At 46.1% G+C, this 22,027-nt stretch overlaps 1 protein-coding gene across 2 annotated transcripts in view; it reads left to right on the forward strand.

The window, feature by feature from the left end:
• The window catches only part of PSD2 (pleckstrin and Sec7 domain containing 2), a 55,707-nt gene extending 35,684 nt beyond the window's left edge, over positions 1 to 20,023 (forward strand). For both annotated transcript variants that reach the window (XM_081231748.1, XM_081231747.1), the window contains 8 exons: positions 10,219 to 10,308; positions 11,416 to 11,459; positions 12,538 to 12,728; positions 12,899 to 12,969; positions 13,400 to 13,557; positions 14,463 to 14,607; positions 15,818 to 15,961; positions 18,655 to 20,023. In XM_081231748.1, coding sequence (XP_081087874.1) covers positions 10,219 to 10,308; positions 11,416 to 11,459; positions 12,538 to 12,728; positions 12,899 to 12,969; positions 13,400 to 13,557; positions 14,463 to 14,607; positions 15,818 to 15,961; positions 18,655 to 18,864 — 1,053 coding nt within the window. In that variant the 3' untranslated portion in view covers positions 18,865 to 20,023. The remainder of the gene's footprint in view (positions 1 to 10,218; positions 10,309 to 11,415; positions 11,460 to 12,537; positions 12,729 to 12,898; positions 12,970 to 13,399; positions 13,558 to 14,462; positions 14,608 to 15,817; positions 15,962 to 18,654) is intronic.
• Positions 20,024 to 22,027: the final 2,004 nt, after the last annotated feature.

Consider the following 22,027-nt stretch of genomic DNA (forward strand, 5'->3'; position numbering starts at 1 on the left):
TATACCTAAGCAGTGGATTGCTGGGTCTGATGGTAATTCTATGTTTAACTTTTGGTGGACAGTAAAACTGTCCATAGTGGCTGTTGTTGGAGTCCAGGTGGGAGATGATGGTGGCCGGGGCAGACAGGGCAGTGAACATGGAGAGAAGGGACAGATGACGGAGGCCAGTTGAGGGTGAGCCTGACAGGACGTGCTGATGGGGCCGATCAGGGAAAGAGAGGAGTAAGGATGGCTTCAGCATCTGGCTGGATGGGGGTGCTGTTTCCTGAGATGTAGAAGGAACTTCCGTAGGTGGGTGGAGGGCGTGGTGAGTGGGAGAGCTGGGGCTCAAGTCCCATTTGTGACATATTGTGCTTGAGATGCCTACTGGGCATGAACATGGGGATGCCAAGGAGCTGGTGGGATAAACGAATCTGGGATGCAAGAGAGAGATGGGGTGAGGAGGTCATTGTCATCCTGGTGGAGTGAAAGCCATGGGATTGGCTGAGTGCCTCAGGGAGAGAGGCAGGCTGGTGACCTCGTCCCAGGGCATGGCATTATGTAAAGGTCAAGCAGAGCAGCAGGAGAGGCTTTGAAGCAGCCGTGGAGATGGGAGGAAAACCAGGAATGTGCAGTGTCTCAGAGGTCAAGAGAAGAAAACGTTTCAAGGAGAAAGGAGTGGCCAACTGCATAAAAGGCTGCCATGAGGTCAAGAAAGATGTCAACAGAAAAATGATCATTGAGGTTGGAATGCCCATCGGTGGGTCATTATCACTGCATGGTCAAGGTCATTGGAGACCTTCACAACAGCACCTTAGGTGGAGTGGAGAGGACAAATGCCAGGCTGGAGTGGGTGGAGATGAGGATAGGAGGGGAGGAATTGGAGGATGTGGAGAATTCTTTTGCGATATTTGGCTTTGAGTGGGCTCCTGAAATGAGCCACTGGCTGGAGGGGTCTAGGAGGAACTCTTTCAAATCTGACTAGGGCATGTGTGTATGTCAGTAGTATCCACTAAGCAGGCAAGGAGAAACTGATGATGCAAGAGAGAGAAGGGAAAATCGAAGCTTTCCTTGAGATGAGCAACAGAGCATAGGTGGAGAGTGGCCTTAGCTGGGAGTAGGGAAAGCTCATTCCCCATGACAGAGTGAGCTGGAAGGGGAGGATGTCAGAAGAGGGTGATTTTAACCTCCAGACAAGAGAAGATGGGAGCTTGGGTGAGAATTGGAGATGGAGACAAGGAGAGGTATTAAAAATGTATTTTGGATGTGCAGTCACTAGCACTGGTTAATGGAGTGAACGCTGGGGTGAGGGAGGGAGAAGCGTCTAGGCTGAGGCCAGTAGAGGGAGGAGGAGATGGATGGGAGAAGCTGTGCCATGAGCTTTCAAGCTGAAACAAAGATAAGTTTTTTTTCAAGAAAAGCTTAATTTCTCTCAAACTTGGGTTGCCTGAAGGTTAGCAGTGGGAGTGCTGGGGAGGTGGGTTGGTGCTGGATGGTGGAGGACTGGACAGATGCAGGGGTTGGGATACTATTCTGAAGACTGGGGGCGGGGGGTCCTGCCCATTCTCAGATGGCATCTGAGAGCCATCTGAGCGTCATACAAGAACTTTAAAGGAACACTGAGTACAACTCAGGTTTAGTCTAGATTTGCAAACAGTGATGAGGGTTTCCCTGCCCATGGGACTTTCAATTGGCCCCTCTCCTTGCCCTGAAGGATGACATCTACTTTCTTTCTTCTTGGCCTGTCTGATTCTGCTCTTGGGGGGAGACTTAAAGACAGGCTGGGATTGTTCTGACCCCAGGCCTGCGCAGGCAGGTCACGCCAGACCTGTGGAAAAGGCCTTGGAATGGGGCTGTGGCCAGGCCAACCATAACTCTTTTCTGATTGGAGACAGAAGCTGTGGGAACAGTTTTGAGGGTCAAGGCAGCAGGGAGGCCCTTTTGATCCAAATGGTGGTGGGAGGAAGGGAGGAACTGGGAACTTGGAGGCCCCAAATCATCCATGTCAGTCCGCCTTTGGAGTTTCTGGACACACGTCTTTTCCTTCTCTCTTTCCCTTTTTCTCTCCCTCCCTCCCTCCCTCCTTTCTTTCTTTCTTTCTTTCTTTTCTTTCTTTCCCTTCCTTCCTTCCTTTCTCTTTCTCTCTCCCTTTCTTCCTTTCCTTTCCTTCCCTTCCCTTCCTTTCCCTTCCCTTCTCTCTTTCTTTTTCTTTTCTGGTACATGTCTTTTTGCCTGGTTATTGTTGTTATTTTATTTTAAATCAGGTAATTTACCCAATATGATTTCACTTTTTTGCAGTTGATTATCTTACTTTCCCATCCAGAGAGAGATTGATTTTAGTAGACGAAAGTGTATTCTGCATTTGCTGGTTGTAATGTTCTATGTGTTAATAAGGTCAAGTCTTTTAACTGTGTTGTAAAAATCTTGTATATCCTTAATGAGTTTTTTATTATGGTAAAATATACAAGACATAAATTTACCATTTTACCCAGCTTAAGGTGTAAAATTCAGTGGAATTAAGTACATTCACATAGTGTGCAACCATCACCACTCTCTTGTTCCAGAACTTTTTCATCACCCCAAAAGGAAACCCCATACCCATTCTCAGTGACTCCCCATTCTCTCCTTCCTCCAGCCCCTGGCAACCACTAATTTGTTTTCTGTCTCTATGGATTTGCCTATTCTGGATATTTAATGTGAATGGAATCATATAGTATGTAGCCTTTTTATCTGGCTTCCTTCACTTAGTGTAATGTTTCCAAGGTTCATCCGTGTCATAGCATGTGTCATAATTTCATTTGTTTTTACGGCCGAATAATATTCCATTGAATGGATATGCCACATTTTGTGTATCCATTTGTCTTTTAGTGAATGTTTGGATTGTTTCCACCCTTTCGATATTGTGAATAGTGTTACTCTGAACATTTGTGTACAAGTTTTTGTTTGAACACCTGTTTTCAATTCCTAGGAGTAGACCAGCTGCATCTTATGGTAATCCTATGTTTAACTTTTTGAGAAACTGTGAAACTATTTTCCATAGTGGCTGAACCATTTAAAATACCCACTAGTAATGTATAATGGTTTCAATTTATTCACCTCCTTGCCAACACTTCTTTTCTTTCTTTCTTTTTTTCTTTTATAATGATAGCTATTTTAGTGGGTATGAAGTGGTATCCCATTTTGGTTTTAATCTGCATCTCCCTAGTGACTAATGATATTGAGCATATTTTCATGTGCTTGTGGCCATTTGTATATCTTCTCTGGTGAAATGTCTATTCAGGTATTGATACTTTGCCCATTTTGGGGGGTTTTATAATTTTTATTTAAAGTTGTAAAAAAAATTAAAAATTGTGGTAAAATATGCATTACATAAAATTTACCATCCTCACCATTTTTATATGTATAAGTCAGTAGTATTAAGTCTATTCACATTGTTGTGCAACCAGTCTTCAGAACTTTTTCATCTTCTCAATCTGAAACTCTATATCCATTGAACAACTCCCCATTCCCTGCCCCCCAGCCCTTGGCAACCACCATTCTGCTTTTTGCCTTTGTGAATTTTACTACGCTACATACCTCATGTAATTGGAATCACACAGAATTTGTTTCTGTGGCTGGCTTATGTCACTTAGCATAATATCCTCAAGGTTTATCGATGTTGTAGCATGTATCAGAATTTCCTTCCTTTTTAAGGCTGAATACTATTACACTGTATGTATATACCACATGTTGTGTATCCTTTCATCTGCTCATGGACATTTGGGTTGCTTGCATCTTTTGGCTACTGTGAATAGTGCTGCTATGAACATGGGTGTGCAAATATTTCTTTGAGACTCTGCTTTTAATTCTTTTGGGTATATACCCAGAAGTAGTATTGCTGGATCATATGGTGATGTTATTTTTCACTTTTGAGGAACAACCATGCTGTTTTCCATAATGATTGCACCATTTTACATTCACACCAGTAGTGCACAAAGTTTCCAGTTTCTCTACCTCCTTACCAACATTTGTTATTTTCTGCTTTTTGATAATAGCCAAGTTATATCTTATTATAGTTTTAATCTGCATTTACCTAATGATTAGTAATCTTGAGCATCTTTTCATATGCTCATTGATCATTTGTATATCTTCTTTGGAGAAATGTCTATTTAAATCTTTTGCTTTTCTTTAATTGGGTTGCTTGTGTTTTTGTTGTTGAGTTGTAAGAGTTCTTTATTTATTCTAAATACTATACTCTTATCAGATCATGGTTAGAAAAATTTTCCCTTTTTATAGATTGTCTTTCCATTCTCTCAATAGTGTCTTTTGGGGCACAAAAGTTTTAAATTTTGATGTAATCAGTTTATCTATTTTTTTCTTTTGTTGCTTGTGCTTTTGGTGTCATATCTAAGAAACCATTGCTAAATACAAGGTCATGAAGATTTAGCCCTATGTTTTCTTCTAAGAGTTTTATAGTATTGGCTCTTATGTTTACATCTTTGATCCATTTTGAGTTACTTTTTGTATATGGTGTGAAGTAAGGGTCCAACTTCATTCTTTTGCTGTGGATATTCAAATTTCCCAGCACATTTGTCCCAGCACCATTTGTTGAAGAGACTATTCTTTCCCCATTGGATGGTCTTGGTACACTTGTCAAAAATCAATTGATCATAGCATTACAATTTATAAATGTATCAAAGTAACACAGTGTAGGGACTTCCCTGGTGGTCTAGTGATTAAGACTCCGTGCTCCCAATGCAGGGGGCATGGGTTTGATCCTTGGTTGGGGAACTAAGATCCCACATGCTGCATGGTGTGGCCCCCCCGCAAAAAACACCAACAACAGAAAAACAAAGTAACACAGTGTACACCTTAAACTTACACAATGTTACATGTCAAATTTACTCAATTAAAAAAATCAATTGACCATAGATGTATGGGTTTATTTCTGGAGTCTTAATTCTATGCCACTGATGTATATATCTATTCTTATGCCAGTGTCCCACTGTTTTGATTAGTCTAACTCTGTAGTAAGTTTTGAAATCAGAAAGTGTTCTTTTCCAAGATTGTTTTGGCTATTGGGATCCCTTACAATTCCATATGGATTTGAGGATAAGCTTTTACATTTCTGCAAAAAAGGCCATTGGGATTTTGATAGAAATTATATTGAATCTGTAGATCAGTTTTTGAAGTATTACCATCATAACTATATTAAGTCTTCCAGTTCATGAACACAGGATGTCTTTATATTTATTTATGTTATTAATTTCTTTCAGCAACCTTTTTTAGTTCTCAATGTACAAGTCTTTCACCTCCGTGGTTAAATTTGTTTCTAAGTACTTTATTCCTTTTGATGCTATTGTAAATGGAATTGTTTTCTTAATTTCATTTTATGATTGTTCATTACTAACATATAGAAATGTAATTGATTTTGTGTGTTGATCTTATATCTTGCAACTTTACTGAATTTGTGTGTTAGCTCTAATAGTTTTTTGGTGGGTTCTTTAGGATTTTCTGTATGTAAGATCATTTCATCTGTGAATAGAGATAATTTCACTTCTTTCTTTCTAATTTGGGGGACTTTTATTTTTCTTGTCTAATTGCTCTGGCTAGAACTTCTAGTACAGTGTTGAATAGAAATGGGAGAAATGGGTATTCTTGCCTTTTCCTGATCTTAGGGGGAAAGCTTTCAGTCTTTCACCAGAGTGTGTGATGTTAGCTGTGGGTTTTTCATAAATGCCTTTTATCACGTTGAGGAAGTTCTCTTCTATTCCTAGTTTGTTGAGTGTTTTTTCCATGAAAGAAGTGTTGAATCTTGCCAAATGCTTTTTCTGCACCAATTGAAATGATCATGTGTTTTACCCCCCTTCTTTCTATTAATGTGCTGTATTATGTTAATAGATTTGAAAAAAATTTTATTTATTTTTGGCTGCATTGGGTCTTTGTTGCTACACGTGGGCTTTCTTTCGTTGCGGTGAGCGGGCTTATTGCGGTGGCTTCTCTTGTTGGGGAGCATGGACTCTAGGCAGGCGAGCCTCAGTACTTGTGGCTCATGGGCTCTAGAGCACGGGCTCGGTAATTGTGACGCACGGGCTTAGTCGCTTCATGGCATGTGGGATCCTCCCAGACCAGGGCCTGAACCTATGTCCCCTGCGTTGGCAGGCGGACTCCCAACCACTGCGCCACCAGGGAAGCCCCTGTTAATAGATTTTTATATGTTGAACTATCCTTGCATTCCTGGGATGCATTCCACTTGGTCGTGATATATAATCCTTTTTTAAAAAATAATTTTATTTATTTATTTACTTTTGGCTGCGTTGGGTCTTCGTTGCTGCGCACAGGCTTTCTCTAGTTGTGGCGAGTGGGGGCTGCTTTTCGTTGCGGTGTGCAGGCTTCTCATTGTCTTGGCTTCTCTTGTTGCGGAGCATGTCCTCTAGGCGCACAGGCTTCAATAGTTGTGGCACGTGGGCTCAGTAGTTGTGCCTTGTGGGCTTTAGAGTGCAGGCTCAGTAGTTGTGGTGCACAGGCTTAGTTGCTCCACGGTATGTGGGATCTTCCTGGAACAGGGCTCAAACCTGTGTCCCCTGCATTGGCAGGTGGATTCTTAACCACTGGGCCACTAGGGAAGTCCATAATCCTTTTATTATGCTGCTGTTTGCTAGTATTTTGTTGAGGGTTTTTACATTTATAGGGAATACTGTTCTATAGTTTTATTTTCTTGTGATTTCTTTGTCTGGTTTTGGTATCAAGGTAATGCTGGCCTTATAGAATGAGTTAGGATGTGTTCCCTCTTTTTCAATTTTTGGGTATAGCTTAAGAAGTATTGGTGTTAATTTTTCTTTAAATGTTTGGTAAACTTCACTGGTGAAGCCATCTGGTCTTAGAATTTTCTTTTGTGCGGTTCTTGATTACTGATTGAATCTCTACTTCTTTTTAGGTCTATTCAGATTTCCTATTTTTGCTTGAGCCAGTTTTGGTAGTTTGTATGTTTCTAGGAATTTGTTTATTTTATCTAGGTTTCCTAATTTGTTGGCATTAATTAATTGATTGTTACTAACAAATTAATTGCTTAGTATTTTTGTTCTTGCTACTGAGAAAGCAGTGTTAAAATCTCCAACCAAGATTGTGAATGCCTTTCTCTTTTTAGTTCTGTCCATTTTTGTCTTTTATTTTTTGAGACTGCGTTATTAGGTGCATACAAATTTAGGATGCTTATATCTTCTGGTAGACTGACCCTTTTATCATTATGAGATGTCTCTATTTCTAGTAATGCTTCTTACCTTTAAGTCTACTTTGTCAGTTATTAGTGTAGTTATACTGGAGTCCTTTTGCTAGTGTTTGCATGTATATCTTTTTTCTATCCTTTTTCCAAGATTTCTGTCCCTTTATATTTAAGAGGTGTCTATTAATCTTTGCCTTTTAATTGTACCATTTAATGAATTACTAATGTATTTGAGTTCAAACATACCAGGTTACTCTTTGTTTTCTCTTTGACTCATCTGGTCTATATTGCTTTTTTTTTCTCCTTTCTTGCCTACTTTTGGATTATTTAAGTATGTTTTAGAATTCCATTTTCCCCTGTTAGCTTGTTAGCTGTGAATTCTTTTAGAATTCTTTTTGTCATTTGCAATATTCATCCCTGACTTATTAAAGTACTTTTTACCACATCCTGGGAAATGAAATAACCTTAAAATGCCTCAACTTCATTTATTTGTCTTCTCAACTTATATACTACTGTTATCATCCTTTTAAATATTATATCTCTTTCTATATTTTATTCCCCAGAAAACTTTATTATTGTTATTTTGCACACTCAATATTCATTTAGACTTAGCCACCCTTTTTGTTGCTCTTCATTCCTTTCTGCTTCTCCATGCTTCCATCTGAGATAACTTTCCTTCTGTCTGAAAATTTTCCTTCCTTTCTTAATTTCAGGTGTTTTGCTGAAGTATGACCAGAGTGTTTCCCAGGGCCCCTTGTCCTTGGTGGGCCCTGAATTCCAATTTTTGTTCTCTAGTCCTATTGACCACTGAGTTGCTCACCCTTTTGTACACTGCTTGAGAATTGACAAATGCTTCAAAGAGGAAAGCTGCTCCTAGTCAGCCTCACCACCTCCATGTTTCCCTTATTTGCAGGATCTTTAGCCTTGAAGTCCTCATTGCTCTTATATTTCTCCAGTGTCTTCACATAGATGTTTTATTAATATTTTGACCAGCAATTGTTTCTGATGGGAAGGTTCATCTGCAATAAGATAGTCTGTCATTACTAGGATTGGAAATCTTGCCTGGTTATTGATTGATTGATTGATTGATTGCGGTACGCGGGCCTCTCACTGCTGTGGCCTCTCCCGTTGCGGAGCACAGGCTCCGGACGCGCAAACGGCCATGGCTCACGCGCCCAGCCGCTCCGCGGCATGTGGGATCTTCCCAGACCAGGGCACGAACCCGTGTCCCCTGCATCGGCAGGTGGACTCTCAACCACTGCACCACCAGGGAAGCCCAGCCTGGTTATTTTTTGATTTTGCACCCCTGACTGATAGCTGGGGAATGTTCAGTGTGTGTGGAACTCAGGCAATATTATCAACATTACCCTCATATTCCTCAATTATGAATGTACACATAAATGACTATATACATGTACACATAATACATATATGTACATGTAAAATATACACATAGACTTATGAAACATACTATATTAAGGCACACATAGGTCATTTCTCCTTAACCCTTTGGGAAAGGTATAGAAAATTCTTGCTTGCCAGCTACTTATAAAGCTTTCTATCATTGTTTTCTGGATTATTTTCTGTGGTGTGTGCATGTCCCACATGATGTTAATAGAATCTTTGCTAAAATGGTGCTAAGGTCAATAAATTTGAGACACTGTATGTGGAATCCTCTCCTTGGAGACTCTTAACACACAGAAGCACATTAAAAACTCTGAAAGATATAAACTTATTGGATTATGAAATCCTTTTCTGGGGGGAATTCCTATTCCCATCGGTAGGTGAATCTTGGGAAACACTGCCTTATAGCAAACCTAGATCCACAAAATCCTACACCAGTAAATATCTAGTGTTCAAGGGTCTTTGTCTTCTCAAAGGTGAAGTGCCACCAGTGTTTCCTCAAACGTGGACCCTGCAAGTCTGAAAGTATGCACATCAGATGTTGGGTTTGGAGGGCTGGAGCCCCTCTTCTAATCATTGGTTAAAAAATGAAGGCAGAACTTTGGGGTACAGTCATTCCCAGATCTTTGTCTGTTTGTGCCTCCTGGTGTGAAACCATCTGCTTGGGCTCCCTAGGTCCCAGTGCAGCTCAGCATGGGGTACCCATGTGTGTTGGTGGAAATTGATTTTTTTTTTTTTTTTTTTTTTTTTTCCTTTTGCGGTATGCGGGCCTCTCACTGTTGTGGCCGCTCCCGTTGCGGAGCACAGGCTCCGGACGCGCAGGCCCAGCGGCCATGGCTCACGGGCGCAGCCGCTCCGCGGCACATGGGATCCTCCCAGACCGGGGCACGAACCCGTATCCCCTGCATCGGCAGGCGGACTCTCAACCACTGCGCCACCAGGGAGGCCCGGAAATTGATTTTTGATTCTCTTAAGACCAAACTCTCCCTCACTTCACCTACCTCTTGGAGGTCTTGCCGCCCCTCTGTACAGGTGAGAGGGTGAGACAGTTGTGACGGAATACACAGAGCTTCTGCTCAGGAGCCAAGAGGCCTGGGTTCAAGTCCTGGTGCTGTGTGACCTTGGGAGAGTTAACCATGGAGTAGCGGGTGAGAGCATGGGCTTTGGTGTCAGACACACTCAGCCCTTCTCCTTCCTTGCTGTGTGATCATGGGCACGTCACTTCACCTTCCTGCACCTCAGTTTCCTTACCTGTCAAGTGGGGATAATAATAACACCCACCTCACCTTCTCTTTGTTGTGAGAAGGAAATAAGATAATGCATGTTGAGTACAATACCTGGAACATGCTAGGCACCCGGCAAATGTCAGCTATTACAATACATCATCTAACCTGACTCCTTCATCTGGGTTTGAGGAGAACCCCGACCTCTCATGATGCTTGAGGATCAAATAGAATCTTGAATGTGAAAAAGAGTTTTGTAAACTCTCGGGAGACCAAGGGAAACCCAGGCAGAGTCTTGTTTCCATTACCGCCCTTGATGCCGCCTCATCCCTTCTGGCCGGGCAGGGCAGGGTGTGGGGACCACACCAACCTCCATCCCTACTCTCAGGCAGAACCATTTCTCCATTACAGAACATTGGCAAGAAGATGTCCTGCCAGCAATTCATTGCCAACTTGGACCAGCTGAATGACGGACAAGACTTTGCCAAAGACCTGCTGAAGGTATAAATTGCTAAGGGTCCCTGTGGCCCCAGCTGTGTCCAGGGTGGATGGAGAGGAGAGAGGTTTCTGCCCACTAAATCCTGATGGTCAAGATTCCTAATTCTGGGGTCAGGGTCGTGATGACTTTGGGACAGAGGGAGAGACCATCCAGCTCAACATGTGACTGTTATGTGTTCCCTGAGTTAGGCAGAGGGATAGGCTCTGTGAGATTTGTTTTTAGTGCTCCACTATCATTATTGCTGTCATGGTAATCCTCAAACTTGCCACCCATTGTCACAGCTGCCGCCACCATCACCACGACCTTTATCACCACTACCACCTTCACCACTACCATCATGATCATTACCACAGGGAAAAGCCCACTCATTTTTTCAACATCACCAGGAATCTAATTTTCTTTTGAGGCTGAAGCCCAAGGTGGAACTCTGGCCTTTCAATCCCTGTCAGTTCTCCACCTTGGAGGAAGAGGAGCAGGTTTCTGGGGGGTAGATGATGAGTTCAGTTTTAGATAGTGAGTTAGAGGGACCTGATGATATCAGGTGGGCAGTTGAATAGTGAGTCTGGAGGTCAAAAAATAAACATTGCCTCCATCGCTGTTCTTACCATAATTATGTTCTTCACTGTCAGGAAGCACTTAAAAGTGTTTTTGTAAGTAAGATCAAATAATCCCAGTCCCTTCACCCACCTACTCCCCGTCTACTCATCCACCCATCTACCCATCCTCCCATATACCCATCCTTCCATACACCCACCCACCCTGCAACTCAATCATTCACCTGCCCATACACCCACCCATTCACCCATCACCCACACATACACTCCTACACAGTCCCCTATATACACTCCACATCCACTCACCCATTTCCCTGCCCATTCACCTACCTACCAACCCATCCACCCACTCATCCTCAAGTCTATCCAATCACCTAAAAATGAATCTACCCACCCATCCCCCATTTATTCACCCATCCAATAAATAAGTGTGAATCAAACACCTACTTTGCCCCACTGGCTGAAAAGATGCTCCCTCACCACATCCACATTGCTAGATGGAGATTTCTTTGACTGTTCATTGAACTCCTCTCTCTTTTTTTTCCCCTCTCCCAGACGCTTTACAACTCCATCAAGAATGAAAAGCTGGAATGGGCCATGTGAGTAGTGCCCATGGGCACAGGTATGGGGAGACTGAATTACGGGGAGGGGGAGCGGGAGTGGCTGGGGGTACTGGGAAGTCACGCCAGTTACTCTCCATGGTGCTGATTTCTCCCACCCAGGGCCCTGGTGACCCCTGGCCAGCTGGCCAGCTCCTGGTGTTGAGTTCCCCTTTGGGTTTGTTTTCTGTCTTGATAAAAAGTGTGCAATGTTTACAGCTATGGAATAGATTGAACTGTGGGTTTAGTTTCATGATGTTCACAACAGGTTTTCTGTTCAGGGGATATTGCCACTATTCCCAATGATGATAGCTCTTTCCCCTCGGGGAGGTACACAGGCATGAGCTATGAGTCCCTTTACAACTCCAGTAATCTGACCATGTTGAGGTGGTGATGCTGTTGGCAATGGGGAGAGGTGACTGCCCCCTAACTCCTTCCCCTGTGAGGGCAGAGAGACCTGGAGGTGCCCAGCCATCTGGAAAGAGGTGTGGTGACCTTGCTGATTGGGGAGACTAACAGCCTCCTGAGGAAAGTTGCCACTCCACTGGGGAGTTGCTGTACTCCCCAGGGCAGCCTGGGTCTTTGGGTCTATGAAGAGGTCCCAGGCAGGGATTGTTAGGAACCCCAGTCCAGCTGGGGAGAGCTGGCATTCTTATACCAGAGCTTCTAGGCTGGGGAACCTAGACTTTAGGGGCCTCATCTACTGACCTTCCCTCCCTCACCATGTCCCTGGGGCTTGGGCAGTCTGGCCATGGGTTACTGCTCCCTGGGGCTGGGCTTTCAGAGAGGAGAAGAAAGACAAGGAAGGAAGCCTGAAGGTAGTAAGGTCTCCAGCTTTGTGATCAAGGGTGAAGATTGCAGCTTGGAGACCAAAAATCAAAGCTCAGAGGAGAGATGTCAGAATTGAAGACTCAGGGGAGGGGACAAAGGTCTGGACCTGTGGTCTGGAACTGGAACCTCCTTATCTCTGCTCTTTACCTCTAACTGGCTTCCAAAGGAGTGTTTTGTGGGGAGGGGGCATGTTGATGTAGGGATGAGGCCTCCATGGAGGTGGTACTCAGGCCTAGTACTTTCCTAGTGATGAAGATGAGCTGAGGAAATCACTGTCTGAGCTGGTGGATGACAAGTTTGGGACAGGCACAAAGAAGGTGACACGGATCCTGGATGGTAGCAACCCCTTCCTGGATGTCCCACAGGCTTTCAGCGCCACCACCTACAAGCATGGTGTGCTGACCCGGAAGACTCACGCCGACATGGATGGCAAGAGGAGTGGGTGTCAGCGGGGAAGGGGCATGGGGAGGGATGCTAGTCCAGAAGGGGTCCACACCCCCTTGGCCACTCCTCTGGTAATGCCCATGCAGGCAGACGTGTGGGGGACACAAGGGAAGAGATATCGGGGTGGTTGGTTGTGGCCACACTACCCGTGCCCCCCTCCCCAGCGCCCCGTGGGAGGCGTGGCTGGAAGAAATTCTACGCGGTGCTCAAAGGGACCATTCTGTACCTGCAGAAGGTGAGAGACTACCCCAGAGTCCTTACCCAGACAGGGCCAGCTCAGCCCCTGCCTTATGGTGTCCAGAGAGTCCCGGGCAGGACCTAGAGCTTAGGCAGATTCTGGGTCCTCCCTCATCAAAGGCCTTACTCGGGCTCACGAAGGGCTTTGGTGGTTTCAGGGAGGGGTCTTTTGAATGTTCAGGGGTTCAGAGGATACACAGTGTAAGGCCTGTTCAGGCTTCTGAGACCAACTGGGGAGGAGTGCCTAGTGAGTCTTCTTGGGGTGGGCATGGCGTCAGAGTGGCAGCAGCTTGAGTAATGGTGGGATGTACAGGGACAGAGAGAAGGAGAGCAAGAGGGAGGGACAGTGAGGGTGGAGCAAGTATGGGCCAGTAAGTCAGAGCCTGGTGATGACAGAGGCTTGCCCAACCCCTACCTGGCTTGTCCAGGATGAGTACAGGCCTGACAAAGCCCTGTCTGAGGGCGACTTGAAGAACGCCATTCGTGTGCACCATGCTCTGGCCACCAGGGCCTCCGACTACAGCAAGAAGTCCAATGTGCTCAAGCTGAAGACAGCCGACTGGAGGGTCTTCCTCTTCCAGGCACCGTAAGTAGGAGTGGAGCACCCTCGCTCCCACCCTGGGCTCAGGACCTGCCCCATCCCCTCGCCTCGTCCACCTCAGGGGAGGCGCCCTTAGCTTCCCCTGCACAGCAGCCATGAGAGTGAGTGTATCCGTAAACAGCTTGGGTCCCTCCCCAGGAGCACTGGTTCTCAAGTGTGGTTCCCTCAGCATCTCTTGAAAAACCTGTTAGAAATGCAGTTTCTCTGGTCCCACCTTAGACCTCCTGAATCAAAAATGCTGGGGATGGGCCAGCAACTGTGTTTTAACAAGCCCTCTAGGTGATTCTGATGTGCACTGAAGTCCCTAAATACAGGGCAGATGGGATCTTTATCATCCTCCACTTAAAGTCAGGGGGACGGGTGCAAAAGACTCACCCTACAGTTTCTCCATAAGACCTTCATTCCACTCCCCTGCGCTCCATCCTCCTGTGACTTGAGATTGGGGTTTCATGTGTCAGATGAGATTAAAAGGGGGGAGGCTGGTAAGTGAGCTCTCAGGACAAGAGTGGATGTGCCGGGCCAGGTAGTGGGGCAGGGACGAGATGGCCAAGTTGGGGTGACCAGTTGCCCAGCTGCCTCTAACAATCCCCTGCTGGTGTCACACTCATTAGCTCCAGGCTGTTAGCTCTGAACCTGGCTGGGCAGCTTTATTTCCACATGAAAATCCAGGTCTTGCCTGGGAGCTGGGACAGAGGGGAGCTCCCTACACAGATGTGACCAGGCCCATCCAGCCCCCATCCTGCCGTCCTCCCTCACTCCTTTGCCCACTTACACGGAGGTCTTCATGCCCTCTCTGTGCCAGGCTGGTGCTGGGTACTGGGTGCTGGGTGTGGGATAGGGAGTCCTATTGTGAGAAGCCAGTGCGCTCTCCCCTCCCCTCCTTTCCCCAGGAGCAAGGAAGAAATGCTGTCCTGGATCCTTAGGATCAACCTGGTGGCTGCCATCTTCTCGGCGCCCGCCTTCCCAGCTGCCGTCAGCTCCATGAAGAAGTTCTGTCGGCCCCTGCTGCCCTCCTGCACCACTCGCCTCTGCCAGGTACAAGCTCCTGGGATCACAACACCACCTCCCCAGGCTGCCTCTGCCGTGCCAGGCCCCCCATTCAACAGCCCTCACCTCAGCGCCTATCCGGCGCCTGGTCCTGGGCTAAGAGACAAGGGCAGATATTCTCCTCCATCTCCACCGCACCCCATCCCCGTTTACAGATGGGGAGACTGAGGCCACACACCACACAATGGTCTGGGTGTGCCAGTGGCAGTGTGTCCTGTGGATGTGTGTCTGGGACGAATGGGAGAGAATGTGTGTGTCACAGGGAGCGAGCGACAGGTGAGACTTGGCTGCCCCTTCATCCAGGGCTCTTTTGCTGCCCTCACCTACCCTTAAATATTTTATTTGTAATCCTTAAAAAGCTCCTACTCATTAATACTCCATTTTTCAGAGGTTTTTTTTGAGAGGGGAGGATAAATGGTGGGCCACTACTTGTGAGGTGGAGGGCAGGGGCAGCGCTATACTTCCCTTCCTGTCAGGGCCCTTGTCCGGGGTCTTCTCCACAGAGCCCCTGGGGCTGTGCAAGCGGTGCACACTCGCCCCACGTGCACACATGCCATTCAAGCACACGCATGTTTATGTGTATACACACGTGCTGTGCACCCACACCTACACCACACTTGTGTCTGCGCACACACACACACACACCCCACACACAAATGCATGCAGCCCAGTGCCTGCATGGCACAAAGGGGTCTGGCTGTGCTGTGATGGCTGGGGTGTACTGTGCACTTGTCTGTGAGTGACAGTGTCTTTGGGTATGATCCTGGGTCTGTGGCCATCAGCCGTGTCCGGGCATGAATGTGAGAGACTGTGGGCATCGTATGAAGCCAGGGGGTGCCGAGGCCGGGCTGCCCCTTGGTCCAGTGGGTTTGTGTGCATGTGACGGTTCATAGGAGCCAGGGGCTGTGTCTGGGTGACTGTGTGTTTGTGTAAGGGAGTGTCTGCGTCCACACAGAGTGTGAGGGTCTCTCATCTCCTGAGCCTGCTGGGGAGGCTTTAGGAGAGCTGATGCCAATGGCAGGAGGGGAGGAAGGAAGGCAGCGGCGGAACACTCCCTTGGGCCTAGACCCGGCTCTGCCCCTGTGTATTTGACAACCCTGGCCAGGCCTCAGTTTCCCTTTGATGAAGCAGCTCCTGGTGGGATAGCCCTGTGACCTCCTGAGAGTGGGACCTCACAGTCCATGGCTTGTCTTTGCAGGAGGAGCAGCTGCGTTCTCATGAGAATAAATTGAGGCAGGTGACTGCAGAGCTGGCTGAGCACAGGTGTCACCCGGTCGAGAGGGGCATCAAGTCCAAGGAGGCTGAGGAGAACCGGCTGAAGGAGCATTATCTCACGTTTGAGGTGGGCCCTTCAAAGGAGGGGTTTTGAAGAACAGGGCTAGAGCAGGAGGAAGAGGGCAGCTCCTGCCTTCCACATCATTCCCCGACCAGGGGCTCCTGCTTTGGGGGCTCCCCTGAGGTAGTCGTGGACTGTGGTCTCCTGTGGGCCTATCTCTGCACAGTCCAGCTGCACAAACAATTGTGCCCTCACTTACGTGTCTCAAAGAGCACCAGACGGGCTCTGCCAGAGACCCCTGTCACCCCTCTACATCTTTCTCCAAGCCCCATCCTCACCTCCCCTTTCCCCATAGGCCCAGCTTCTCGGGAAGTTTTTACGACCAAACCACAGAACTCATAAGCTCTCTCCACGTGACTTTCCCCCCTTGTGTCTCCTGTGCCTCTTTCACATAGGTTTATCAAGCAGAGCACCTTGGTCTTTCCTTCTGAGCTCCCCCTTCTTTCCATCTTGTCTCTGCCCCCTCCCCTGGTTCTGCCCCACCGTGGGGTGAAGGATGGCGGGGTGGACTTGGGGGAGGAAGGCAGGAACCACTTGTCCATTTTGGACCGACCTGCACCAGGGGGGTGGACAGACACAAGAGAGGCTGAGACCAAGTCAGGAAGCCCCTGGAGCAGGAAGGGTGGGAAGTCGCCCCTCTCAGCCTCTAGATTTCCACTCTGATTTTCTACTGCAGCATAGAGGAGAGAGGAGAGCTCCCAGGATTGATCCTGACCTTTTGAAAAACATAACACTTTATAGCTTTTGGAAGTCTTCTCCATTTCACTCTCTCTGTGATGTAAAAAAAGCCACACTGATTGGCAGGTGTGATTCTCTTCACTTCCCTTGTATTGATTGATTTAATCCTCATATGAACTCTGTGACGTGGCTTTTGTTATTATCCCCATTTTACAGATGGGGAAATTGAGGCTTGGAGAGGTTGGATCATGTGCTTGAGGTGACACAGGAAGTGCAGGAGCCAGGATCCTAACCCAGGCAATTGATTGTGGCTCCAGAGCCCTGGTCTTTCTCACCCCCTGCCTGGCTTAACTGGGGGTGGTGGGGAGTGGTGGGGAGAATGAAGGGTAGGGGAGGTGAAGCCCAAAATGAAGGGTCTTTCAGCTCCTGTGGCAGAGCTGGGTGAGAACAGGGTCCTGTGACCCTTAGTCCCTGCCTCCCCTGGGACTGCAGTGAGGGCCTGAAGCTCAGAGTCAAGGCCTCAGACACTGCCAAATCTCCCTCCTAAATGTTTACCAATTTACAGCCCCTTTAATAGCTCATGAATGTGCCTCTCTCTCCAGGCCCTCACCAACACTGGACATAATCTCCATTAATCTGATAGGTTTAACAAGTGGTGTCTTATTGCTGTTTTAATTTGGATTAAATTTTTTTTTTAAAAATTGTGGTTAAAAAGCATAGCATAAAATTGACCATCTTAACATCATCTTATCATCATTTTTAAGTATATAGTTCAGTAGTGTTAAGCCTGTTCACATTCTTGGGCAACCAATCTTCAGAACCTTTTCACCTTCCCAAACTGAAGCTCTATAACTATTAAACAAAGACTCCTCAGCACCCTCCTCCCAGCCTCAGCCCCTGACAACCACAGTTCTACTTTCTGTCTCTATGAATGTGACTACTCTCTAGGTACTTCATATAAATGGAATCATACAGAATTTATGTTTTCGTGACTGGCCTGTGTCACTCAGCACAATGTCCTCAAGGTTCATCCCTGTTGTAGCATACGTTAGAATTTCCTTCCTTTTTCAGGCTGAATACTATTCTGTTGTATTTGTATACCACGTTTTGGCTATCCTTTCATCGACTGATGGACATTTGGGTTGCTTCCACCTTTTGGCTACTGTGAATAATGCTGCCATGAACATGGGTGTGCAAATGTTTCTTTGAGATCCTGCTTTCAGTCCTGCTTTTATATCCAGAAGTGGAATTGTTGAATTGCATGTAATATTATTTTTCACTTTTTGTGGAATAGCCGCACTGTTTTCCAAAGTAGCTGTACCATTTTACATTCCACCAATAGTGTACTTGGGTTCCAATTCTTCCACATCCTTACCAACACACTTGTTACTTTCTGTTTTGTTTTTGTTTTGATAGTAGTTATCTTAATGTGTTTGAGGTGATATCTCATTGTGGTTTGGATCTGCATTTTCCTGATGAATAGTGATGTTGAGCATCCTTTTGTGTGCTTATTGGTCATTAGTATATCTTCTGTGGAGAAATGTCTATTGGAGTCCTTTGCCCATCCTGAAATTGGGCTGTGTTTTTGTCGTTGAGTTGTAGGAGGTTTTTTTTCCCTTTAATATTCTGGATACTAGACCCTTACCAGGTTTATGATTTGCAAATACTTTTTTCCCATTCTGTGGATTGCCTTTTCACTCTATTGACTGTGTCCTTTGATACAGAGAAGTTTTAAATTTTGATAAAATCCTATTTGTCTATTTTCACTCTTGTCTGTGCTTTTGGTATCATATCCAATGTCATTGCCAATTAATTTAGAGTTTTTAAAATTATGAGTGAAATTTCTGTGCATGTCCCTTGCCTAATATTTTTTACTGGGTTGTTTATCTCCTTTTTATTGATTTGTGAGAGCTCTCTAAATATTAAGGAAATTAGTCTTTTGTTATATAAGATACATTTTTTTCTCATTTTGTTTTTTGTCTTTTGACTTTGTTTTTGGCCTTTCTCTGCCCTTTCCCCAGAAAAGCCGTTATGAGACCTACATCCACCTCCTGGCTGTGAAAATCAAAGTGGGCTCAGATGACCTGGAGCGGATTGAGGCCCGGCTGGCCACCCTGGAGGGGGATGACCCGTCTCTCCGCAAGACACACTCGAGCCCTGCCCTCAGCCAGGGCCATGGAACTGTGACTGGCAGCAAAGCCACGAGGGATAACACTGGGCCTGATACTTAGCTGGCATGGATGGGCAGGTCCCAGAGGCAGGCAATGCCCCCAGAGGGGTCAGTGAGCACAATTCCAGCCAGGGGCCACTTGGATCAGCTCCAGGCAGTTGTTGGGCAGCCAGGGGGGTGTGGAGAGCCCTGTGGGCCAAGGAGATGGAGATGCTATTCATGGTGTCGATCTTGCATCCTGGGGCTTCTCTGGGCCTCCGACCCTCTCCCCAGCTCTCACATCCCTCTTCGCCCCAGAGCCTCATTTTCTAGGCCAGTTGTGTGCATGCTCTAGCCACCATCTCAAGAAGTGGGAAGGGTGGTTGAACTTACCAGGCTCTCCTCTTCTCACAAGTTCCTCCCCTTATCTCCCTTGTTTCCGAGGGCAGGTCTTGACCCCAGGTCTCAGCTTGGACTCCCACCCTTTTTCCTCCTCCTTCCTCTGAGTTGACCAGCAGCAGGTCTGCAGACCACCAGCACTATCCTCTCTTCCTCCACTCAGCAGCCTTGGGAACCACACCCCATTCTCCTGCCTCACCTGGCAATAACCCAGGACCCAGGCCTGTCCCTCAGTGCCAAGCTCTCTCCACTCAAGTGTGTGTCCACCTCATCTTCCATCCATCGAGGCCACTACTGCTTTCTTTTATATGGACATAAATGTATATATATAAGAATTATATATATATATAAGGAACTCCTCTAGAGATGGTTTTGGAACTGATATCAGTTAGAGGATGAAATAAGAGGTAGGAAAAGCCTATTTCAGAATGCACTTGTTAGCAAGGAGGGCTGCTCTCTGGCCCCTGGAGGCCCTGACACTCTGGAAGGTAAGGTAGAGATAGTATGACCTCCTCTCACCCTATTTCCCCCTCTTCCGGCTGACCTGTGACTTAAACTGCTCTTACAGTTAATGCTTTGGAATAAATAGTGTGTGTGTGTGTGCTGCCCCTTCTGTCCCACAGGCATCCTGGGGTGTGAGTGGGATGGGACTGTGGCCCTGTTTATATTTTGGTCTTTATGTTGGTGCTGCCGGGTCTCTGAGCTCCAGAGGTGGCCTCTTGTACAGATCTACTGCTACAGGAATAAAAGACACTCTGCCTTGCAAATAGCCATTTGTCAACAAGCCCAAAGATGTTTGGTGGGGGAAGGTTATGGAAGCCATTAATTCTTGGTCTTGGGAAAAGGTGGAATGACAAGTTGTTGATTGTTTTTTAGGTTGCTATTTCTCGTACTCTTCTAGTGACTCAGAAACGCTAGTGAAGGACATGTCTGGGAAGAATAATTTTCCATGTGATGATCACAGACTAGCATCCTTTAAACCCTGCAATCCTCAGACTGACAGTGGTGGCACCTGCAATACAGCTGTGATGAGCAAATCCTTTCTATTTTTAAAATAGATTACTGTAGTTTGGCCAGCAGTTTGACCTCAGTGGTAACATATTTAGTTAATAAGCCAACCTTGCAACTAAGCAGTCAACATTTATAAGCCCACTCACATTTGATACAAGGGACCTGTGAGTCTGTGGAGAGATGTAGTGACTTAAAGCCAGGTTATTTAATTTGGATCAGCTGAGTGTATTTTATAACCAAGCCATCTGGCACCTTCATTTTGCTGAGTGGAAGTAAATGTTCATTTAAGTGAAATTGAAAGAGCAATGTGGCAACATAAAAAAGCTCTCTGTACTTTCTTCTCCACGCTGTCTCAAAGGTCCTTTGAGTTTGGGGTCAGCTTCCCACCCTCTACCTCACGAGGGTGGGTGAGTGAAAGCAGAGGAGCAGGCTCCATCCGCTGCAGACACGTGTGCTTCCCTGAGCACTAGCTGTGCCTCCCATCAGTAAAAAAAACGTTTAGTTCACTTTCTTAATTGTATAATTATTTATTGTAAATTATATACGTGTACTACTGTACTAAAATATGTACATTATAAAACATACACAAAAATAGAAATTTTAAAAAGATGAGATGAAAATAAATCTAAAGCAAAGTTCTTTTTTTTCTGCATTCTAACGGCCCATCATATTCCCTCCACAACCTCTGCCCTTAATAGGTCCATTTTCCAGGACTGTCCAAATCCAGAGACTTGGAGGACTGCAGGTGAGATGTGATAGGTGGTTTGCGCCACCTGGTGGTCCTGGGACGTGTCCGTGGGCTCAGGGACTCCTAGGGGCTGACCCTTGAGGACAGCGTCTCTTGAGCCTCCATCCTCTCATTCAGTGAAGGTGAACAGTGCTGCACACTGTGCTGGGTGCTGGGGATACTGTGGTGAGAAAAGGATTGACCAGATCCCTGTCCACACGGGGCTCACAGTCTAGTGGGGAGGGGGACAGACAGTCACCATTTCCATTTGGGACTCTGGAAGGGCTGGGGAGACAAGCCAAAAATGACCTGGCAGAGAGAAGAAAAAAGAATTGGAGAAGTGGGGAAGACTGACTCAGGAAGCCACCCGAATGTCCTAAGTGCTCCTGGGGGACAGGGTAGTAGTAGGAAAGTCACTTAACAGGGCTATACCTCTTCCTGACAGGCCATACTAAAGATGCCCCAAGGCAGAATTTGAGAGGTGAGTAGAAAAGGGGCCTCTCTGGCCACACCTGCTCCTAGGTTCCATTCACACCTGTGAATGAATAGGTGGCTGATATGATGGGGAGTCAAGGAAACTGATTAGGTTCTGGCCTTAGACTCAGCAGGTAACTTAGAATCCAGAGCAGATAATGAAGGTACCAAATGGGGTCATGTGAAAGTCAATGAGTTATATCAAGGGGCCATTCAGAAATACTTGGGGTTACATAGAGGTGGATGGGTTCACTGGGGTCATGGAGGTGGTTTCTGACTAAAATTTAGAAGGTAAAAACTTAGGGCCCTCAGAAGGGTCAAATGAGGATACTAAACTGGGTCATGAAGAGGTCAGTGGGTTCACCAAGAGGTCATTCAGAATTACTTGGGGTCACATAGAGGTCAATAGGTTCACCAAGAGGTCATCCAGAATTACTCTGGGTTAGATAGAGGTCGGTGTGCTCATTGGAGTCATGGAAGTGGTTTCTGAGTGAAAATTTAGAAGGTAATAGCAACTCAGGCCCTCAGAAGGGTCAAATGAGGACAATAAACTGGGTCATGAAAAGGTCGATGGGTTCACCAAGAGGTCATTCAGAATTACTCAGGGTCATACAGAGATCATAAATCACACAGA

This window comes from Mesoplodon bidens, assembly GCF_964165515.1.
Source record: "Mesoplodon bidens genome assembly, chromosome: 4".
Taxonomy (NCBI): domain Eukaryota; kingdom Metazoa; phylum Chordata; class Mammalia; order Artiodactyla; family Ziphiidae; genus Mesoplodon; species Mesoplodon bidens.